General features: G+C 41.4%; 2 protein-coding genes across 3 annotated transcripts in view; one reads left to right on the top strand and one right to left on the bottom strand.

Annotated features, from left to right (window-relative positions):
* LOC121679870 (pancreatic secretory granule membrane major glycoprotein GP2-like) overlaps positions 1-19,109 on the bottom strand; it is a 37,533-nt gene that overhangs the window by 11,608 nt on the left and 6,816 nt on the right. The gene's annotated exons all lie outside the window — the stretch shown is intronic.
* LOC121679871 (pancreatic secretory granule membrane major glycoprotein GP2-like) lies at positions 8,513-12,278 on the top strand. Of its 2 annotated transcripts, none has more exons than XM_042058926.1 (10): positions 8,513-8,672; positions 8,928-9,320; positions 9,476-9,535; positions 9,732-9,851; positions 9,936-10,120; positions 10,747-10,910; positions 11,149-11,394; positions 11,520-11,685; positions 11,970-12,069; positions 12,158-12,278. In XM_042058926.1, the coding sequence occupies exons 1-10, from the start codon at positions 8,642-8,644 to the stop codon at positions 12,208-12,210; spliced, it is 1,518 nt and encodes a 505-aa protein (XP_041914860.1). In that variant the 5' UTR covers positions 8,513-8,641; the 3' UTR covers positions 12,211-12,278. The 2 variants fall into 2 exon arrangements, with proteins under 2 accessions (XP_041914860.1, XP_041914861.1); XM_042058927.1 differs by having other exon boundaries at positions 8,548-8,653.

Raw genomic sequence — 19,109 nt, 5'->3', positions numbered from 1 at the left:
GACGTAATTTTGTTGGAAGTTAAAAGTGGGTTGGAAAAACAATGGACGCTTCCTACAAGGACTGTAATTTACCGCAGCGAACATCTAATAAGGACAGGACGATGTTCACATGAAGTGTGATTCCCATTTCTTCTTGAAGCCGAAATAAATCTGAGGATGTTTATCGGACATGCTTGGTTTTTACTGCAGGTACGTTAATCTTGTAATATCAATAAGGACCTAGGTAATGTTACCGTTAGCGTTGGTTGAGTGATGGAGGCCCATTTGATTGATTGCATTTGTAGAAAACTATAAATGCGGTTATACCAAAATTGATAGCAGCACTGTTTGTATCTTTCGACTGTCATTTATTGCACGTGCTACAAAATCATTCTGTGCAATGGAAGATTTACCAACGTTACACCGGTCTGATACAGTTTTGCCTATACATGCGTGAGACTGAGACGCCTGTTTATTTTGTTTTAAGTGCGTGCAGGGTGTGAGAGGGGAATCGATGTGCTTTGATTCCAGCTTGGTAGTTGTAGTCTGTGAAATTAAAAAGCAAGTGTGTGTGAAGTATCCAAACAATGACACCTTCATTTCATTATGGCTGCTTTAGCAACACACCAAGCTACTGTGTAGTGGGTCCCATTTAGAAGTGGCTACTTCATTCGCGCTTTCCTTGACTCATGGAGCTGCGTGGATGTTATTACAACTTTTCGCCACGATATGGCAGTTTAAGCGCTTGATACTGTAAGGCGTAAGCCATTGGTTTCCAAAGGAGATTTTATTTGTGTCGCCAGCATAGCCTATTGACAATTTATGTTGTAAATATGCCTACCTTATAATCTTAAAATTCTATTAGGATCTAGTTTGTTAGTTACCGTTTTGTCATAACTCCCTGATGCATTTTTGCATTTAGAATAGCCAGAGCGTGTATATCTCAATCGGAAAATTAAACAATATCGGGTGCCTATGGACTAGGCTGGGTGAACCAATAACGTTTCAGACTACTGTTACTTAATTTGTGCATTGACAATAAAGTATTACATGAACTAAAGATGACTAAAATCTTATGTAGAAGAAGAAACATTCACAAAAAATCCATCCATCCAAAAATGACCTTTGTTTTTGATAGCTGTTGAAAACGGCATAGAACTGACAGAGATATTTTTGTTTATAAATACATAAAAAATAAATAAATAAATAAATAAATAACATTATGCTGATACCTTTTGCTTTTCCCAAATACAATGTAGCCTACAGTGTAAGTGACCTTTCATCAATCCAGTTGCAATGGATGAACTGTGATGAACTGCCCTACTTGTGATTGTTTAGAGATTTTAAAGGTTTTATAACAATGCTACATCTTCTTTGGCTATTCTACAATCTATTCACCTTTTCAGCACCAGTAGGCTACTTTCTGTGCAGCCGCACACACACACTCAGGCATGCCAAACAAGCATACACAAAAGTTTCAAGAGTGGGAGATGGAGTAAAATATGGAGACAAATTGAAGTGTGATTTATTTTCGCGGAACGGATGTACAGGACTGAGCGGCGGTCATATTTTGTACCGCTATGCGGTACATCTAGTTTATGCTGGTCTCTAGACCTTACTCTTGCACTGTTGGACTAATGTTGGACTACTTTTTGCACCTTCACCATGACACTCACTCTCTTGAGCACCTTGCCAGGCACACATAACTAAGGACTATGGTTGGACTACTGTTTGCACCTTCACCATGACACTCACTCCCTTTAGCACCTGATGGAAATTATTTGTATGACCTTTTCTTGCTCCAAGACCTAGATGGAGGCTTAGCTCCATTTATATTGAAAGTGTATTCTGTCTTTCTTGCTTTGATCTATTCAATGCAGATGTAGGTGTGAAATGCTCCCCACTGGGCACCTTTTGCCTCTACCATCTGTTCCACGTGCTCCTTTGTGCTATCTTTGGGTAGACAAAGACCCTGGGTTAAAACTTTAGCTGAATTATATGTTTCTGTTATTAACTGTAAATGTATTCATGTTTGGTATCATTTTTATAGTCTCAGTACAAGGAGTACAATGAATTAAGTGTAAGAATGTTTAGAACATCTTGTATAACGTTTCTACCTGAGGAGCCTGCCTAAATATGTTAATGGAAAATAGGTGTGTGTAGGTGTGTCTGGGTGTGGCTGACTGAACGGCGGGAAGAGAAAGCCAATCACAGAGCTCATATCTCAGCAACCCTTGCATGTATCAAAACCAAACTTGGTACATTGACTCATGACCCCATCAGGAGGACCCTCAAGAAATTTGGTGACCTTTGACCTCTAGGGGGCGCTGTAATTCACAAACATGCCTTTTGGCCTGTAGCTGCTGCTGTGCTTAGAATTAAATTGTACTAGTGGTGTCTGGTAATACTGGGAAAGGTCCTTAGGTCAACTGAGGGCAACTTGTCACATCAATATAATTATGCCATATTTGATTTGATCAAAAACACCAACAATTTCGCACAGGTCACAAATTTCATCTGATCTTCACCAAAATTGGCACAGACCATCTTCAGACCATGCCTTGTCACTTCATTTATTTCTGTAACAATTGATAGAAGCGTTCGCCCGTCACATCCAATCGAAATTTGTGGCGAAGCCGCCAAACAGGAAGTGAGCTCATATCTCAGCAATCGTTGCATGTATCAAAACCAAACTTGCTACATGGACTCATGACCCCATCAGGTAAATGCCAAAGACATTTTGTGACCTTTGACCTCTAGGGTCACTGCAATTAGCAAAAATGCATTTTGCCTTGTAACTTTTGACGTGCTAGACGTGAAACTTGCTTTGACAGCTTATGGCCATACGTCTGATTGCAGCATTGAGCTAACAGCATTTCGTTGCCATGGTTACTCCGGCCTATCTGCTTGGCCCCCTCATTGCTGCTTGCAGCTATATTTAGTATTTAGTTTTGTTACGTTTTCTCATCTGTCTTATCTTCTACTGTCTTTATTGTACAGTGGAGTTTAGTTGTTAGATGTTTATACTTACACTTATGTTTACCATTTCTGCTGTAAGTGCATGTTGTGTGTTATGTCTGTATGCTACTGAGACCCTTGAATTTCCCCTTGAGGATCAATAAAGTATCTATCTATCTATATATCTATCTATCTATTCTGCATTTCAGGTACCACAGTAGTGAGACGGGGTTGTATTATGGTGACATTATCATCCAGGTGATCTACTGGTGCTTTTATATCTTCGGTGCCTGTGGGGTCATTTACTAATTGAAACAATCAATCAAGTCTTAGCGATAATGGGGTTCACAATAGAGTTTTCCGCATATGATACACTCCCCCCTTTGACACATGGCACCACACAGTGGGTCATTATGATGCATGTGATTCTCATCAATCCAATAGGAACACCATTTGCACCCCTCAGATGAGAAGAAAGGGCATGGTGTGGGGCACTGAGTGGATCCACCCAGTAATATGACATGTTGCCCGCCTTCACGAGGGGCTGTATTCATCTCTCTTGCCTTGGGAATGGCCTCCTTGCCGTCCACTGTCCATGTGAGTGGGTTTCTCAAATGGTCAGATCCGGTCTTGAAATCATAGCATGCAGGGGAGCAATTATTTGCTTGTATCACTCCACTCAGTCACTTCTGTATCCAATTAATCCCAAAAAATTACATCCTTAGTTTTAGTAGCAGGTTGTGGAGCTCTGGGAATAGACACTGCTTGTCTAAACCCGTCCTTGGTCTTTACTGCAAGCCGCCAGTCATTCTCCAATTGTAGTTTTACAGGTCGAGGTAGCGCATCAAGGATTGCTCGTCTGAATTGTGATCGGCCGGCATGCGACACTTCAGGGTCTTGCTCCATTTTACATCGCAATTTCTGTGCTGCTTTTTCCACAAAGGCAGCTGGGTTCTCACTCTCTTGTAAATTGTCAATCCATACTGCTGTGGGGCTGTACTGATTAGGATAAGCAGCTCTCAGAGCTCTCCATATCCATGTCCGGTATCCATCAAATGGTACTCCATCCATAGCATTATCATCCATAATGTATCCAAGGTGCTCCCTTTCTAGCACAGTTGTGGTTTCGTGTTTTCCCAAGGACATGCTCAAAATGTATTTGATGTCTCCTAAGGCTATAGTTTTTCCGGTCATCTCTCTTTCGAGCTCACCTACATACAGGCCTGCGCCACCATGAAGCACAGGTAATCTTGCCATTAATCCACCGACATCTGAGTGAGACCATGGTTGGTAGTGGGCCTGTTGATTTTTTATTATCAGGGGAGCCATGATCCTGCTCTGTTCTTCTGTGTCTGAATCATCTTTTTCTATCGTCCTTCTTCTTCTGTGCCTTAATCTTTTGTCGTTCTTTTTCTGCCTTTTCCACCTTCTTTAATTCTTTTTTTGTTTCATCCAGGCTCTTTCTTACTCCCCCTTCTATTTCACCTAACCCCCTTTGCACTCCTCTTTGGATTTCGCTGAGTCCTTTTTCTACTCCTCTCTTTACTCGATGAATTCCCCATAGGCCTGCTTTCACCATGCCGGGTGGGACTATAAGTGGGCATTCCAGTGTGGCACCTGCCAGTAGTCGTCCTTTGCATGTCCTTTGGTGAACTCGCAGTCCGGTTTCGCCCTTGAACCATCCTTCACAGTCAGGACACTTGATTTTAATGGGTTGTCTGAGTATGGGCTTCAGTGGCTCGTTGGCAGTACAGTAAGTCCTTGTTGATCCATGTGGTTTTCTTCCAGTTTCTCATCTTCTTCAGCCTCAATTTCATATTCTTCCTCTGCCTTGAATTCATGTTCATGTACTCTGCTCGGGTCAGCTTGAAATGCTGGTTCTCCCTCTTTTCAGACAGACTTCTCCTAGTTCTCCAAAATTCCGATGTGGATTCCATTTTTTCCAAATAGGTTTCAGACCTCATTCGTCTGTGGATACAATAAATCAGATAGGTCTTTGAATCAGAATGGCCTAAGTGCCAATGCTGCAGCCTAAACGGGCAGATAGAATATTCAATTTTCAAGCGTTTTAAGAATAAGTGATGCGCATAAATAAAATGCATTAGTCACAGTCACCAAAACCTATTGATTCTAATTATAATGATAACTAGATGCACCGCATAGCGGTACAAAATATGACCGCCGCTCAGTCCTGTACATCCGTTCCGCGAAAAAGAAATCACACTTCAATTTGTCTCCATATTTTACTCCATCCCCCACTCTTGAAACTTTTGTGTATGCTTGTTTGGCATGCCTGAGTGTGTGTGTGCGGCTGCACAGAAAGTAGCCTACTGGTGCTGAAAAGGTGAATAGATTGTAGAATAGCCAAAGAAGATGTAGCATTGTTATAAAACCTTTAAAATCTCTAAACAATCACAAGTAGGGCAGTTCATCACAGTTCATCCATTGCAACTGGATTGATGAAAGGTCACTTACACCTGTAGGCTACATTGTATTTGGGAAAAGCAAAAGGTATCAGCATAATGTTTATTTATTTATTTATAAACAAAAACATCTCTGTCAGTTCCATGCCGTTTTCAACAGCTATGAAAAACAAAGGTCATTTTTGGATGGATGGATTTTTTGTGAATTTCTTCTTCTACATAAGATTTTAGTCATCTTTAGTTCATGTGATACTTTATTGTCAATGCACAAATTAAGTAACAGTAGTCTGAAACGTTATTGTTAATGCACAAATTAAGTACCAGGTTAAACACTGTACAAAATCTGGTCTCTCTTAGATGATTAGTTTCACAGATATATCTTCGGCCAACTTCAGAGCTATATTCCAAAAAAACTGACAACAGGCATCAGGTCCAAACTGACTTTTTTTGAATTATCAAAGTCTTGTTAAAATCATATAAAAAAATTGGGAGGGTCTTCTGGCATTTTGTCACAGTGAATTTTTAAACACGTTTTCACAGCAGGACACAGCAGCTATTTGACAATGTGCCAAAGTCCGGACCCACAGACTCACAGACTTTGGTGCTGTCCAAATCCCATTCATACAGTACCTATCTGAGCCCATGTGATCTCACACACTCACTCACTTAGCACCTGAGATCAATTAAGTCTGTGAGTCTTTAGTCCTTAATCCTCAGGGCTCACTTTGGGATTGGCCCAAAGTGTTTCTGATAAATTGCGCAAGATCATGGGCTCACATATGAATGGGAATGGGATTGCTCAAGCGGTAGCGCTGTGCTATTAAATCCATTATTGTCAATGGCTTGCACGCGCAAGAACTGGCCTGCCACTGCGCTGAGCAATTTTTCCGCTCTTGTGCGTGCCGTGGTCAGACTTGATCCATGTTGAAGCGCTGTAAATCATAGTTTTTTTTTTTTTTGCGCTGAGGCTAGCGGCAACAAAATCTTTGGGACATTACCTCAACCAAGGGCAACCTAGCAGTGATTTGATTGGTTGGTGCCATCTGTCGATTGGCTTGATTGGCCGGTGCCGTCTGTCAGTGCAGCAACAGCTGAACTTCTCAACGTGAGCGACGGGAGAAACGCGACGCAACGGACCCACAATTCAGTTCGGCAACGGATGACGTGAGTCCATGTAAAGTGAATGGGATGCGTCTCCAGCACTGCAACGCACGCAGCTGTGTGTAGGAGCCGTTAAAGGTTGTATCAGCGATAGCGGGGATACACTTCTGTTGATGTTCAAACAAAACAGAGAGCTAGCTCGGTACTCCCTCCCCCTCCCTCCTGTGCAATTAAAACTCTCCTAAACGCGCATCTCGTCGGTTATTGGTTGAAACACTTTATTTTGCCTTTGAGTGGGTTGCCAACCCTTGTTGGTAGCAATTGTTTTTGTGTAGGCCTACAGATCTCGGAGCCTAGGCTGCCTACAGAGACACGGTTATTTGACGGCCTGCTTATGGGGCAGACAGCTAGCGGATCGTTAGGAAAGATTAGATGAATGTGAACATTTATATTTGGGCCTTTTTTGGGCCTGAAATCGCTGATACAACCTTAGGGAGGGCTTAACTGAAACGTACATGTAGCCTTAGTTTAGTTAAGCCCTCCTTACACTGACAGACTTTGGAAAGATTTGGAAAAGATTTTTGAAAGACTACAGTCTCAGACCCCCTCACATCTAAAGACAAGTAGTAGAGTTGTAAGTCACAGACTATGATTTTGCAATAACTAGGGATCTTGCAGGGATCTATTTACAAGACTGCAACTAGATTCCTTTAAATTATTACCCATCGTGCAATAGATAAACAGGAACTGAAATGATAGCCTAGACCCAACGCTGACCTAGAGGTTCCCAAACTGTGAGGCGCGTCTCCCCTAGGGGGGCCCAATTATTTGAGGGGAGGCGCGGAAGGTTGATTCAAAAAAGAAGGAAAAACGTTTATTTCATGTTAGAACTATCTATGTTTTTTTTTCAATGATTATGTAATTGTCAACAATATAAAATCGAAATAAATCATAGAAGAGATATACTAAATCTTTGGGATAGTGGAAAGTATTATTGATCCCTATCCTGAGTGAGAATGTATTGTGCCAAACTTCTTAACGTAATTTAGCAACAGAGCTGCCAGCCGAGCTAGCTGTGCGGAGGTGTCACTGTTTTCAGAGGGGAGGCCCACATTGTTGGAGTTTGGGAACCCATGGCCTAGACCATTGATTCTCAAAGTGGGTCCGCAGCACATTGTTAGGGGGTCCCAGACAAAGTTTGCTACAAAATATGAAATTGTCTTCTATAGCGAAAAATGCTACAGTATCAGCATTTGCCCAATTGATCTGCTGATACGTTACATCAATACGGCAAAACACTTTTTTTTATTAATTATGTTGTATGTAAGTTATGTGAAGCAAACACTATATGTTCAACACAACAGGCCTACATTTGACAAAGAAACAACAATCCTTTAAAACAAATCCTACATACTGTCAAAGTTTGCTAACATGACTATTGTGGTATTAGCACTCTATGTTTTTAAAATACATATAACATAAGCATCTAACAGAAAAAAAGGCTATACAGCTTCATGATTAACTTAAGTTTTATGTGTTGCGATTATGAGGGGTCCTTGGAGAATTTTCCACTCCATGAGGGGTCCCCGGCCCACAAAAGTTTGAGAACCCCTGGCCTAGACTAAACTCAAAGTCGTATTTTCGTGTTTCTACAGCATTGTTTCATGCGTGACATCCCTAACCGATATAGAGTTGTTCTGTCACGTGGAAAAGCCGACTAAATATGTATAAGAAATTACAAAAATTATAAGAATAATAAATAATCATATAGGCTACAGCTGTCGCTTACTTTGCCTCTTCCTGTTTGTTGTTAGAGACTGACTCCGACTGACTTAAAACCGCTAAGATTGGCACACTTAACGATCTAGTTGACGGGAGCGCGCCGCGATTCCAGTACAACTCCCATGATTTCTGTCCGACTTTGGAAATGTAATCGCCGACTGTGAAAAATCGTACAATGTAAGGCCGCCATTAGTTAGCCTACTGCCAGCCATCAATTAGATTGCTGATGGTGCGCCAGTTGAGCAGCACAGGTGATCATGATTAGTCATTAGAGTGGTTTTATATGTTCACACTCTGTTACAAAACAGAGACTGTTAGGGACAGGATTCAGTCAAGAGTAGGGATTTTGAATACAGGCTGCCCATGAAGTTCAAAGAAGCAGAAGGACTGTGGATGCCATGCTGTTGATTGTAGGTTATCTTAGTCTTGGTGAGTTGGCCTTTAAAGCAAGTTGGCACAATGAAAGCTTTAGGAGTGTTTACATACCTTTCCTGACTGTATTTCAGTCAGTGGTGCAAATCTATTATGGTCACTCCTTCACAAAGTAAAACAGATTATTTCACTGAAGAACAAGAATAAAATTCTAAATGTTTCATTTTCTGTTTTATTTTTGATAATGTTATGCTATGCTGATAAAAATGTCCTCTCTATTTATTGATCTAACATCCTCTTATATTTTAATAGTGATGCCTGTCTTGTCTGTTTTCGACCCTTGTCACAATTATACTACCTTGGATGAACCCTGGAGAGCTACCAATTACACTGACAACCTCAATCATTGCGACAGTCGAGTCTCCTGGGACGGCTGGTACCGGTTGCTGTATCATGGACAGACTATACGGATGCCCGAGGAGTGCATAAATTCATCTGGATGCGGCACCGCTGGCAGACTGTGGATGAATGGAACCCACCCCCAACTACAGGATGGGATAGTTACAAGGAGGATATGTAAGGCTTTGACCAATGGCGACTGCTGTTATGACAGAGCCCCTCCGATTGAAGTCAAAGCTTGTCCAGGAAACTACTATGTCTATCAGTTTGTCCTGTCCAATGGCTGTAATTATGCTTACTGTGCAGGTATGATTACTGGTCCTTTTGTCATCTTCAGTCTTTTGGCTGATTTATAAACCACCAAACATTTTTGTCCTCACAATCTTTAGTTCACTAACTGGTTTACTGGTACTTTTGAAGAGCAGATCATATTTGCTTTAAAGCCAACCATTATTTTGTAGATGTGAACACCATATCCACAAACGCCTCTCTTACATCTGCAACTGTGCAAACCTCAACAGGTAACAACAAACCGTTTTATCTATTATCCAGAAAGTTTTATAATGATGCATGTGTTCTCTGCAAGATTATCAAGAAACTCTGGAATATCGCTCTGACGATGTACTCATGAAGTGAGGCACGTACAATGTTTACAGTGACATGAATGTTTTGTACCGTCTCTTGCTCATTCACACGCTCCCTGCTATCTCTGTGTAGTCTCGACTAACCCTTGTGATAAAATCCACTGCACTGAAGATGAGGTATGTGGGAAAGTATATGGAATCTATGGCTGCTTGTGCAAGAAGAGCCATCACCAACTTATCCCAGAGTCATTTGGTAAGCCCTAATCAGATCTGTGCTGATTAGTTTTATGGATGTTAGCAAGATACAATACATGTACAACATCTGACCCTCTCTCAGGATTAGTTGCCACATGCCACAATAGCTCCTGCTGGATTTCACTATCCCGCTGCCTCCTCTTTGAGGCTGGCTTTCCTGCTCAAGTTCTACACCTCAACGATCCGGGCTGCACAGGCACAGTCCTAGATGGACAGGTGAAGTTCCATTTCAACAATGACGACCAGAAATGCGGAACTGTTCTAAGGGTGAGGAGCAAAAATGGTTTGATCAACCTCTACATCTTCCAAAACCATAACCTTCAGTAAATAGATTGACAGATGTACATAGAGCCCCTCAATGTTTGTGAACATCCAGAGCCTAGATTGGGTGCGTGCGCAGCATGTGGTCAGAAAAATAGTGCCGCTAATAGACCGGCATGTTGAGCTGTCAAGGTATGCACTGTCATAGTCTTCCCAGGACCGCAAACCATACCGTAATAAATTAGTCTTACCTAATGGCAATTGACCTGGCATATATGGGTATCTGTTTGACAAGCCTATATATATATATATATATATGTGTATGTATGTATGTATGTATGTAGTACAAATAGGCATTTTTCTTCCTTGATGTTCTGTGTACACACACACAGGGATGGAAAGCTTTCTGACCGATACGTGCACATATTTTTCTTGTGACATGAACCGTGAAGGGGTCATTTAGCTAAATAAACTGACATGCCTTAATATTAGTGACCCTTTTCTCATAGATGTGGAGCGGTGTCCTTTGCTGTGTCTAAAGTAAAAGCAACAGTGACCGGACAGTAACCCCAAAAAGGATCCCTGTTCCGGTTATGCTAACTATGAAAATTATAACCTATTGTTTTTTTCAGGCCAATAAAACCCACGTCATCTACGAGAATTCTATTCAGGGGACAGCCGACTCTGCAGAAGGTCATATTATTAGCAGACGGAGACAACTGAGTCTGCAGTTTGCCTGTGAATATCCTATAAAACAAAATGCTTCCATGGATATGGCTATCCATGTCCTAAAAAGGTGATATGCCATATCATAACATTTCGTAAATGAGTCCACTGTCATTTATAGAGCTAAATGTTCCAATATGAAGCTTCATTTATTAACTACTTTGAGGCAAAGTCCTTTTGACAAGTTGACTATAATAGATTTTCATTAAAAGCCAATGGATGCATAGCAAAAATGTATTTGTTTGTTTGATCCATATTTTTAATTAGCAGTGAAAAAGTGCTCTCTAATGCAACTAACATGCCTGCAGTGTTATACACCAGAAGCTGCCTGCAGTACACGGGACATACCAAGTTCAGATAACTCCATATAAGGATGCAGACTTCACACAGCAATTCAGTGGCAATGTGGCTGGGCAACCTGAGGAGACTATCTACATAGCCGTGGACGTGGAAGGAGTGGACGGCCGCCAGTTCTCCAGTGTGTTGGACTTCTGTTGGGCCACACCCATCAATAACTCAACCTCCTCCATCAACTGGGACCTCATCACTAATCAGTTTGTTGACATGAAATAACAATTGCCACTAACATGTTTTGTCACTTCCCTAAAACAAGTTTTGCTGTTCATGTTCCTGTCTCTGCAAGCCATCTTTTATAATCCCTCATGCTCTCCTCTTGCAGGTGTCCCAACCCGGAAGATGGCACGGTGAAGGTGCTGAGAAATGGGGTGTCCACAAGCAGCCGTTTCTCCTTCAGGATGTTCAGCTTCGGTGTGCCCCCCTCTCAGGTGTACCTCCACTGCAGCCTTCACCTCTGCCTTCTGGAGCTAGGCAAAAGCTGCATCCCGGTGAGCTTCAACGCCCCATCTCCTTAAGTCTGTTATAGACTAAATGAGAGTAGTACCTTCTCAGGCACTCTAGATTGTTCATATGTTAGACAAAGAAAAAACTTTGTCGCCGCACACTCTATCTCTTAATTCTTTTATGTTATGTTCTCATATGTTAGACAAACAAATAACAATGCATATTTGTGTGTCATGTTGGACACAACCACTCAGTCCCTCATTATTAAAAGTCTATAGTGTTTCATTAGATTTGTCCTGTCCCTATGCAACCCTTTTTTACCCTCCAGATCTGTGACCATGTCCATCAGCACAAAGGCCCCAGATCTGCAGACATCCAAGATAATATCACTGTTTGTTGTGGGCCACTATTCCCTGCTAGGAATACAGGTAAATGGTTACGCAACATGTAGCAGAGGTGTTCAGGCTCCCAGCATAATTAGTTTCTGTTATGACATTTTTCTTTCTCTCTGTCTAGATGTGCTGAATGTCCTGGCTCCACTGCCAAAGAGACGCTCTCCTAAGCTGTAAACATGTCATTTCCATACCCTGTCATTATCTGGAATCGTACCTTTTAATAAATACTTTTGAGAAGTAAACCTCTGTACTACTATTGTCACTATCTGCTAATCCATGTGTTCTGTGCTAGAATCTTGGGCCTTTGTCTGAGGATAATCGGGGTCCTCACTCCTCAGTTTGTAGACGTGCGAGATAAAATGCGATTTGGGGAAGATCACGCGGTAACGGCTCCTACACACAGTTGCGTTCTTTGCAGTGCTGGAGACGCATCCCATTCACTTCACATGGGCTCACGTCATCCGTTGCCGAACTGAATTGTGGGTCCGTTGCGTCGCGTTTCTCCTGTCGCTCGCGTTGAGAAGTTCAGCTGTTGCTGCACCGACAGACGGCACCGGTCAATCAAGCCAATCGACAGACGGCACCAACCAAATTACGGTTATACTTCAAGTCATTTGCATAGCTACCGTCGGGAACACCCACTGGCATGCGTTGACGGAACACAACTGTGTGTAGAAGCCGTAAGGGAGTTACACTCTTACTAGATTTTTTTTTGGTGCCACTCAGTAATAATGAACCAAAATTTAAGAACAATAATTCAGTTTATGTGCCAACATATACTTAAATAGTAGCACAAAATGGTCTTGTGAAATTAAATCTTCATATGATTTTAAAGCCAGAAAGTGCTCGGTAACAAGAGTTACAGAAAATTATGTTTTGGGTAATGGTGTGTGTTTGTGATATGTTTGTGTGGTAGTTTATGAATTGGGGGGTATGGTGTGTGTGTTGTAATGGGGTGTGTTTGGGATATGTTTGTGTGGTAGTTTAGTAAGTATAATCAAAGTCCTTTTAGGCAAGTCCCTCCACTCGGCGGCCATATAGCAAAGCTTTTTGGGGACTCATCGGGCATCCTATTCAGCAGAAATGCGCGTGCGGAAGGCTTCACGACGCCAATCTTGCTCCAGCGGCGATTTCACAACACATGATTGGGAAGATGTCTTCACAACACTGATTGGCTTGGAACATGGTTTGTTATATTTTGGTGCACAGCCTGTGCCCCTAGTGTTTGTTTGACGAATTACGGACCCTGGGTTGTCTCCCGCGACCGGGCTTTTTCACAGTGTATTCAGGGGGCAGGCAGCTAGCAGATCAAGGAGATGCTTACAGTATGATTTGAGACAAAAATGAAATCTCGCTGAAACCATGCAGGAACTTAAAGTGCACCTTTAACAGGGTTCTGCTCTGTCGCCGCCCCATGTTTTTGTTAAGTTAGCCGGAAAAAAATACTGACATCGCGTCTAATGAGTGTCCACTTCAGTGCATTGTCCACACGCAATAGGCAACAACGTGTGGAATGAATGAATGAATGAATGAATGAATGAATAAATATAAATAAAACTGTACAAGAGGGAGCACAAGAAGGAAAAGGTTTAATGGATTGAAAATGCCACTTGTCAGAGTAATCACGATTTCACCACATGCTAGTAGCATTTGTCTTTCAATGACATCTGTGTCATTTGGATTTTTTTGTGGAACCGTTGCTGAAAAATACTTACTTGCATGTGCTCAAGCAGAGGTAGGACACACAATATGACGACACATCATTCTCCGTTCTGTGAAAAAGTTAAATTGTGAGTGCACATTGAAAGACTGACCAAACACCACAAATAACATCTCAGGAACTTTAACCATGCTTACTGTGGCAACAGCAGGGGCGGAGCCAGAGGGGTGGCTCCGGGTGGCACAGGCCACCCTTGAGATTCGATTGGCCACCCCAGGTGCCCAATCTTAGTCTACGATTGGTTATTAACATGGTCTAAGGCAGGACCTTTCTTGATGCACTTGCAGCAGTTTGAAGTATCAGACGTCAGTAATGTAAGTGGCAAACACGCTTGCCTTTATTGGCCTACAGGCTACTGCTTGTGCTAACACGCAAATATATCTATTTATTGCATCTGCCAGTGCCTATTTATCTAATCACACACTTAAGTTGCCGACATTTGCTAGGTCATTAAGTGTTAACTGTAGGCTAGGCCTATACTTTTGTAAAAGTGTTTAATGGCAATAATGTCCAAATGTAATGTTAAGAAAACTTTTCATTTATGGTTCATCAAGCTTAGGCCTACTCACTAAACACTTGTCGCATCGAGGCTACAGGTAGCGATATTCTGATGACATGTATGACCATTCAACCAGACAAGCATTTGTTGTAAAATATTGAAATTATGGGAAGTTTACATAGCTTAGGCTAAACTGTTTCTTTCGTCCCCCATGACTGTTTTATTCGTCCCGATCAGGAGGGATAAATGAAACATTGCGCATGTTCCACTTTTGCTTAAATAATTCCTGAACGCAGGGCTGGACTGGCCATCTGGCATAGGCTACTTTTTTCTTTTTTTTTTGGCCGGGCTTTATAAAGTTCATTTTCCATAGTAGCGTGTGACAACAAAATCATATGCCTGCGTTCTGTTCCCCAGAGCTTTCTCTGTCTATGATCTGCAGCGTTTCTCAAATTATGAGCCGCCTCCGACGAGTAGATTGCTGGTCTACGGAGCCATGAATTTAAATTACGCCCCACTTCTTCACAATTTGCGGCACAATTGAATGATATTATAGAACCGCAGAACCGAAAGGTTTCCCCGATCAGGAAATACTCCTTAATTCGCAACTTTTTGTAGGCCTAACAGAGGTAGCCTAAATATCGTGCCTATGCCGATGTCCGCTTGAAAGAAGAAAAAAAAACATTTATTTCACTTGTCTCTCTGGATTGAACGCAGAATGCTGTTGCGCAAATAGATGAATGAGGGAGGGAGATTCCGTTAACAAAAACCTAAAGTTTTGCTGACATTTTCACCATTATTATTATGACTGCCGCTAGCGAAGCGGTCATATAGGGATTGTCAAAGTCAATCTGGCCCATAATCACTCATTTGTGATTTGCACCCCCCCCCCCGGTAAAAAATGAAAATGCAATATTATTCTGCTTTAATCGCCCCTATCTTCAGTTAAGATGTTCAGAACTGCACCAAATTTTATGTGTATGATTGACCTGGCATTCTCTGGGGGTATGCCAAGTTTCGTAGAATTTCATCCATGGGGGAGTCTAAACAAAATTAGGTTTTGTGTACATTTAGTGACTGTACACTCATTGGCCTGTAGATGGCGGTGCACGGATATACACATGCACACACACACAGGCACCCACATACTATCGTTATTAGAACGGCCGATACATAATTACAAATTTAGTAGCATTAAAAGAAAGCCAAAATAAATATTCATCATCATCATCATGGCTGCATTTCCACTATTGGCGATAAGTAGTCGTTTGTCCACTAGATGGCGCATCGTTGCAGTGAGACGTAATTTTGTTGGAAGTTAAAAGTGGGTTGGAAAAACAATGGACGCTTCCTACAAGGACTAGTTTACCGCAGAGAACGTCTAATAAGGATAGGATGATGTTCACATGAAATGTAATTCCCATTTCTTCTTGAAGCCGAAATAAATCTGAGGATGTTTATCGGACATGCTTGGTTTTTACTGCAGGTACGTTAATCTTATAATATCAATAAGGACCTAGGTAATGTTACCGTTAGCGTTGGTTGAGTGATGGAGGCCAATTTGATTGATTGCATTTGTAGAAAACTATAAATGCAGTTATACCAAGCAAATTGATAGCAGCACTGTAATTGTATCTTTCGACTGTCATTTGTTGCACGTGCTACAAAAATCATTCTGTGCAATGGAAGATTTACCAACGTTACACCGGTCTGATACAGTTTTGCCTATACATGCGTGAGACTGAGACGCCTGTTTATTTTGTTTTAAGTGCGTGCAGGGTGTGAGAGGGGAATCGATGTGCTTTGATTCCAGCTTGGTAGTTGTAGTCTGTGAAATTAAAAAGCAAGTGTGTGTGAAGTATCCAAACAATGACACCTTCATTTCATTATGGCTGCTTTAGCAACACACCAAGCTACTGTGTAGTGGGTCCCATTTAGAAGTGGCTACTTCATTCGCGCTCTCATTGACTCATGGAGCTGCGTGAATTTTATTAAAATTTTTCGCCACGGTATGGCAGTTTAAGTCCGCTTGATACTGTAAGGCGTAAGCCATTGGTTTCCAAAGGAGATTTTATTTGTGTCGCCAGCATAGCCTATTGACAATTTATGTTGTAAATAGGCCTACCTTATAAGCCTACCTGTAGCTTAGGGAAGCTAACAGCTTTCTATTAGGATCTAGTTTGTTAGTTAGTTTTGTCATAACTCCCTGATGCATTTTTGCATTTAGAATAGCCAGAGCGTGGATATCTCAATCGGAAAATTAAACAATATCGGGTGCCTATGGACAGAGAATGTCTAATAAGGGGAGAACCTTCACTCTCGGAACTCTTCCGGTGTGGTACTGCATCTAGGGGAGCTCGCGGGCGAGTCCAGAATGAATGGAGGTCTATGGAGCTGTACCCCTCAAAATCTACTTTTCTCGGGATATAATTTTTTTTCAAGTAATTTGAATATTGTATTCGAAAGGGGGAGACAAAGACAATACACTTGGTTGAGTATTATATTTTTTAAAGTCACTTAATTGTTCTAAAAAGCCTTTCAAACGTGTCAATGACGTCATTCATTAGCATGATCATAGCATAGCATAGCATCAATGCTAGCGTGTTATGGGCAACAACGACCCAACCTGTAAGAAAACGAAAGGACATGACTCCCGGATTATTTCACTTTTGATTGATAATCCATATCCATTTTGCGAAAAATAAAGAAAATCTGAGGGTTTTAGTTGTTAAATAGGTGAAAACAATAAATGTAGCCATGTAGCTCCATAGGACCCCATGTATTTTGGACTCGCCCGCGATCGCCATCTAGGTGAACTGCAGCCAAATTCGGTTTGTATGGGATTAATAGAGAGTGGGGAGGCTCTCCATAGACGGGCTCTGCTATGAATGAACCCAGCCTGATCTGCCCGCTATTTATTTTTTGATTTCTTAAAAGATTGAGCTTGGTCTGGTGAAAGCCAGACTAGCCATGGACCTCAGTTACACAATGCAAGGGAACATGAATCAGCCTATATTTGCACGAACAATAACGGACAACAGCTCTTCAACTTTGGCCCGTTAAAATGTGTATGAACAGTCTAGCGACGCATTTCATCAAGGCCCATTTGGACATGTCAGTTATTTGCACCGCTGGTTAGATGTAAAACAGCATTTCGTTTCAGACTACTGTTACTTAATTTGTGCATTAACAATAACGTTTCAGACTACTGTTACTTAATTTGTGCATTGACAATAAAGTATTACATGAACTAAAGATGACTAAAATCTTATGTAGAAGAAAAAACATTCACAAAAAATCCATCCATCCAAAAATGACCTTTGTTTTTGATAGCTATTGAAAACAGCATGGAACTGACAGAGATATTTTTGTTTATAAATAAATAAATAAATAAATAATGATACCTTTTGCTTTTCCCAAATACAATGTAGCCTACAGGTGTAAGTGACCTTTCATCAATCCAGTTGCAATGGATGAACTGTGATGAACAGCCCAACTTGTGATTGTTTAGAGATTTTAAAGGTTTTATAACAATGCTACATCTTCTTTGGCTATTCTACAATCTATTCACCTTTTCAGCACCAGTAGGGTACTTTCTGTGCAGCCGCACACACACACTCAGGCATGAGAAACAAGCATACACAACAGTTTCAAGAGTGGGGGATGGAGTAAAATATGGAGACAAATTGAAGTGTGATTTATTTTCGCGGAAGGGATGTACAGGACTGAGCGGCGGTCATATTGTGTACCGCTAGTTCTAACCTAGGCTATAGGCTACTATATTTGGGTGGGCTGGTAGAAATTTTGGGTGGGTAACATAGAAAAGCTGTCAAATTGGATCAAAACTAACAAACACAAAACAAACACAAAACAATCAGTACTACCTAGCTTGAGTTGCTGCAGCCAAAAGCCAGGGATAGGCATGTCTAATACATGCATTTAAAATACAAAATGGTATGTTCTCCCTACTTGTTGTGTTTTATTATTCATCTATACTTAAATGGCATTACAACAGGAACTTATTGCAAAGGATTTTGTGCAGCACGCTACAGAGGCTGTTGGCAATCGGTAAGTTTTTTTACGAAGACGTTGGTTAATATACTTTCCTGTAACACCACCAAATGTAGCGTTCTCTGTTTGTGACTTTGTAACGTGAGCTTTTTATAGCCCGAGCTCGGTGCCGCGTTGCATGGAAGGTCGACGTTGTGCGTAATGTGTGCCTGTGCGTGGGTGCGCAGGGAAAGCAATTATTTTTCTCCCCAAAAACAAAACTGAAGCCACCACCAAGTCAGGCAGAGTTTCCAAGGCTCCTGAGAGACTTGATTTATGAGGGGAAAAAAAAGAAGAAATGAATGTAAAGAATGTGGATGTTTTAGTTTACTACACATTAAAGGAGAATTCCGGTGTGATATTGACCTAAAGTGTATCAAAACATGATACCGAGTGTGAACGTATGTCTCATAGCCCATCTCGGCTTGTCCCCTGCACTCCAAAATCTGGCGCTAGTTAGCCGATGCTACCAACATCTTTTTCAATAGTGGTGCTTCGGCATCGGGCTAGCCATGCAAATAAATCACTGTTTTACACCCATTTACGAGGCTCAATGTATCTCCACACTTCATTGGTAGACTTCCGAGGGCCCTGACATTTAAAACGAGACATTGAGAACTTTGAAAAAGCACTGGTAGTTTACTTACAAGACGATTTATACAGACAGTATCTTCACGAAGTTTAGCGTTTGCAGCCATCTTGAATTTAGTCACGATAAGTCGAGCAACGAGTAAGAATGAACAGCTATGATAAGGGATCAGATTCCAAAAATAATTCAGTGGAAATGCATGGATTCCAGTTGCT

The sequence above is a fragment of the Alosa sapidissima genome, chromosome 13 (assembly GCF_018492685.1).
Source record: "Alosa sapidissima isolate fAloSap1 chromosome 13, fAloSap1.pri, whole genome shotgun sequence".
Taxonomy (NCBI): Eukaryota; Metazoa; Chordata; class Actinopteri; order Clupeiformes; family Clupeidae; genus Alosa; species Alosa sapidissima.
Note: the sequence above shows the minus strand (reverse complement) of the source record. Positions and strands in the feature narration are given on the sequence as shown.

Coding starts and splice junctions, on each gene's coding strand:
- LOC121679871 (XM_042058926.1), top strand. CDS start 8,642: ATGCTGTTGATTGTAGGTTATCTTAGTCTTG. Junction 8,673..8,927: donor TGTAGGTTATCTTAGTCTTG/GTGAGTTGGCCT, acceptor ATATTTTAATAG/TGATGCCTGTCTTGTCTGTT. Junction 12,070..12,157: donor ATTCCCTGCTAGGAATACAG/GTAAATGGTTAC, acceptor CTCTCTGTCTAG/ATGTGCTGAATGTCCTGGCT.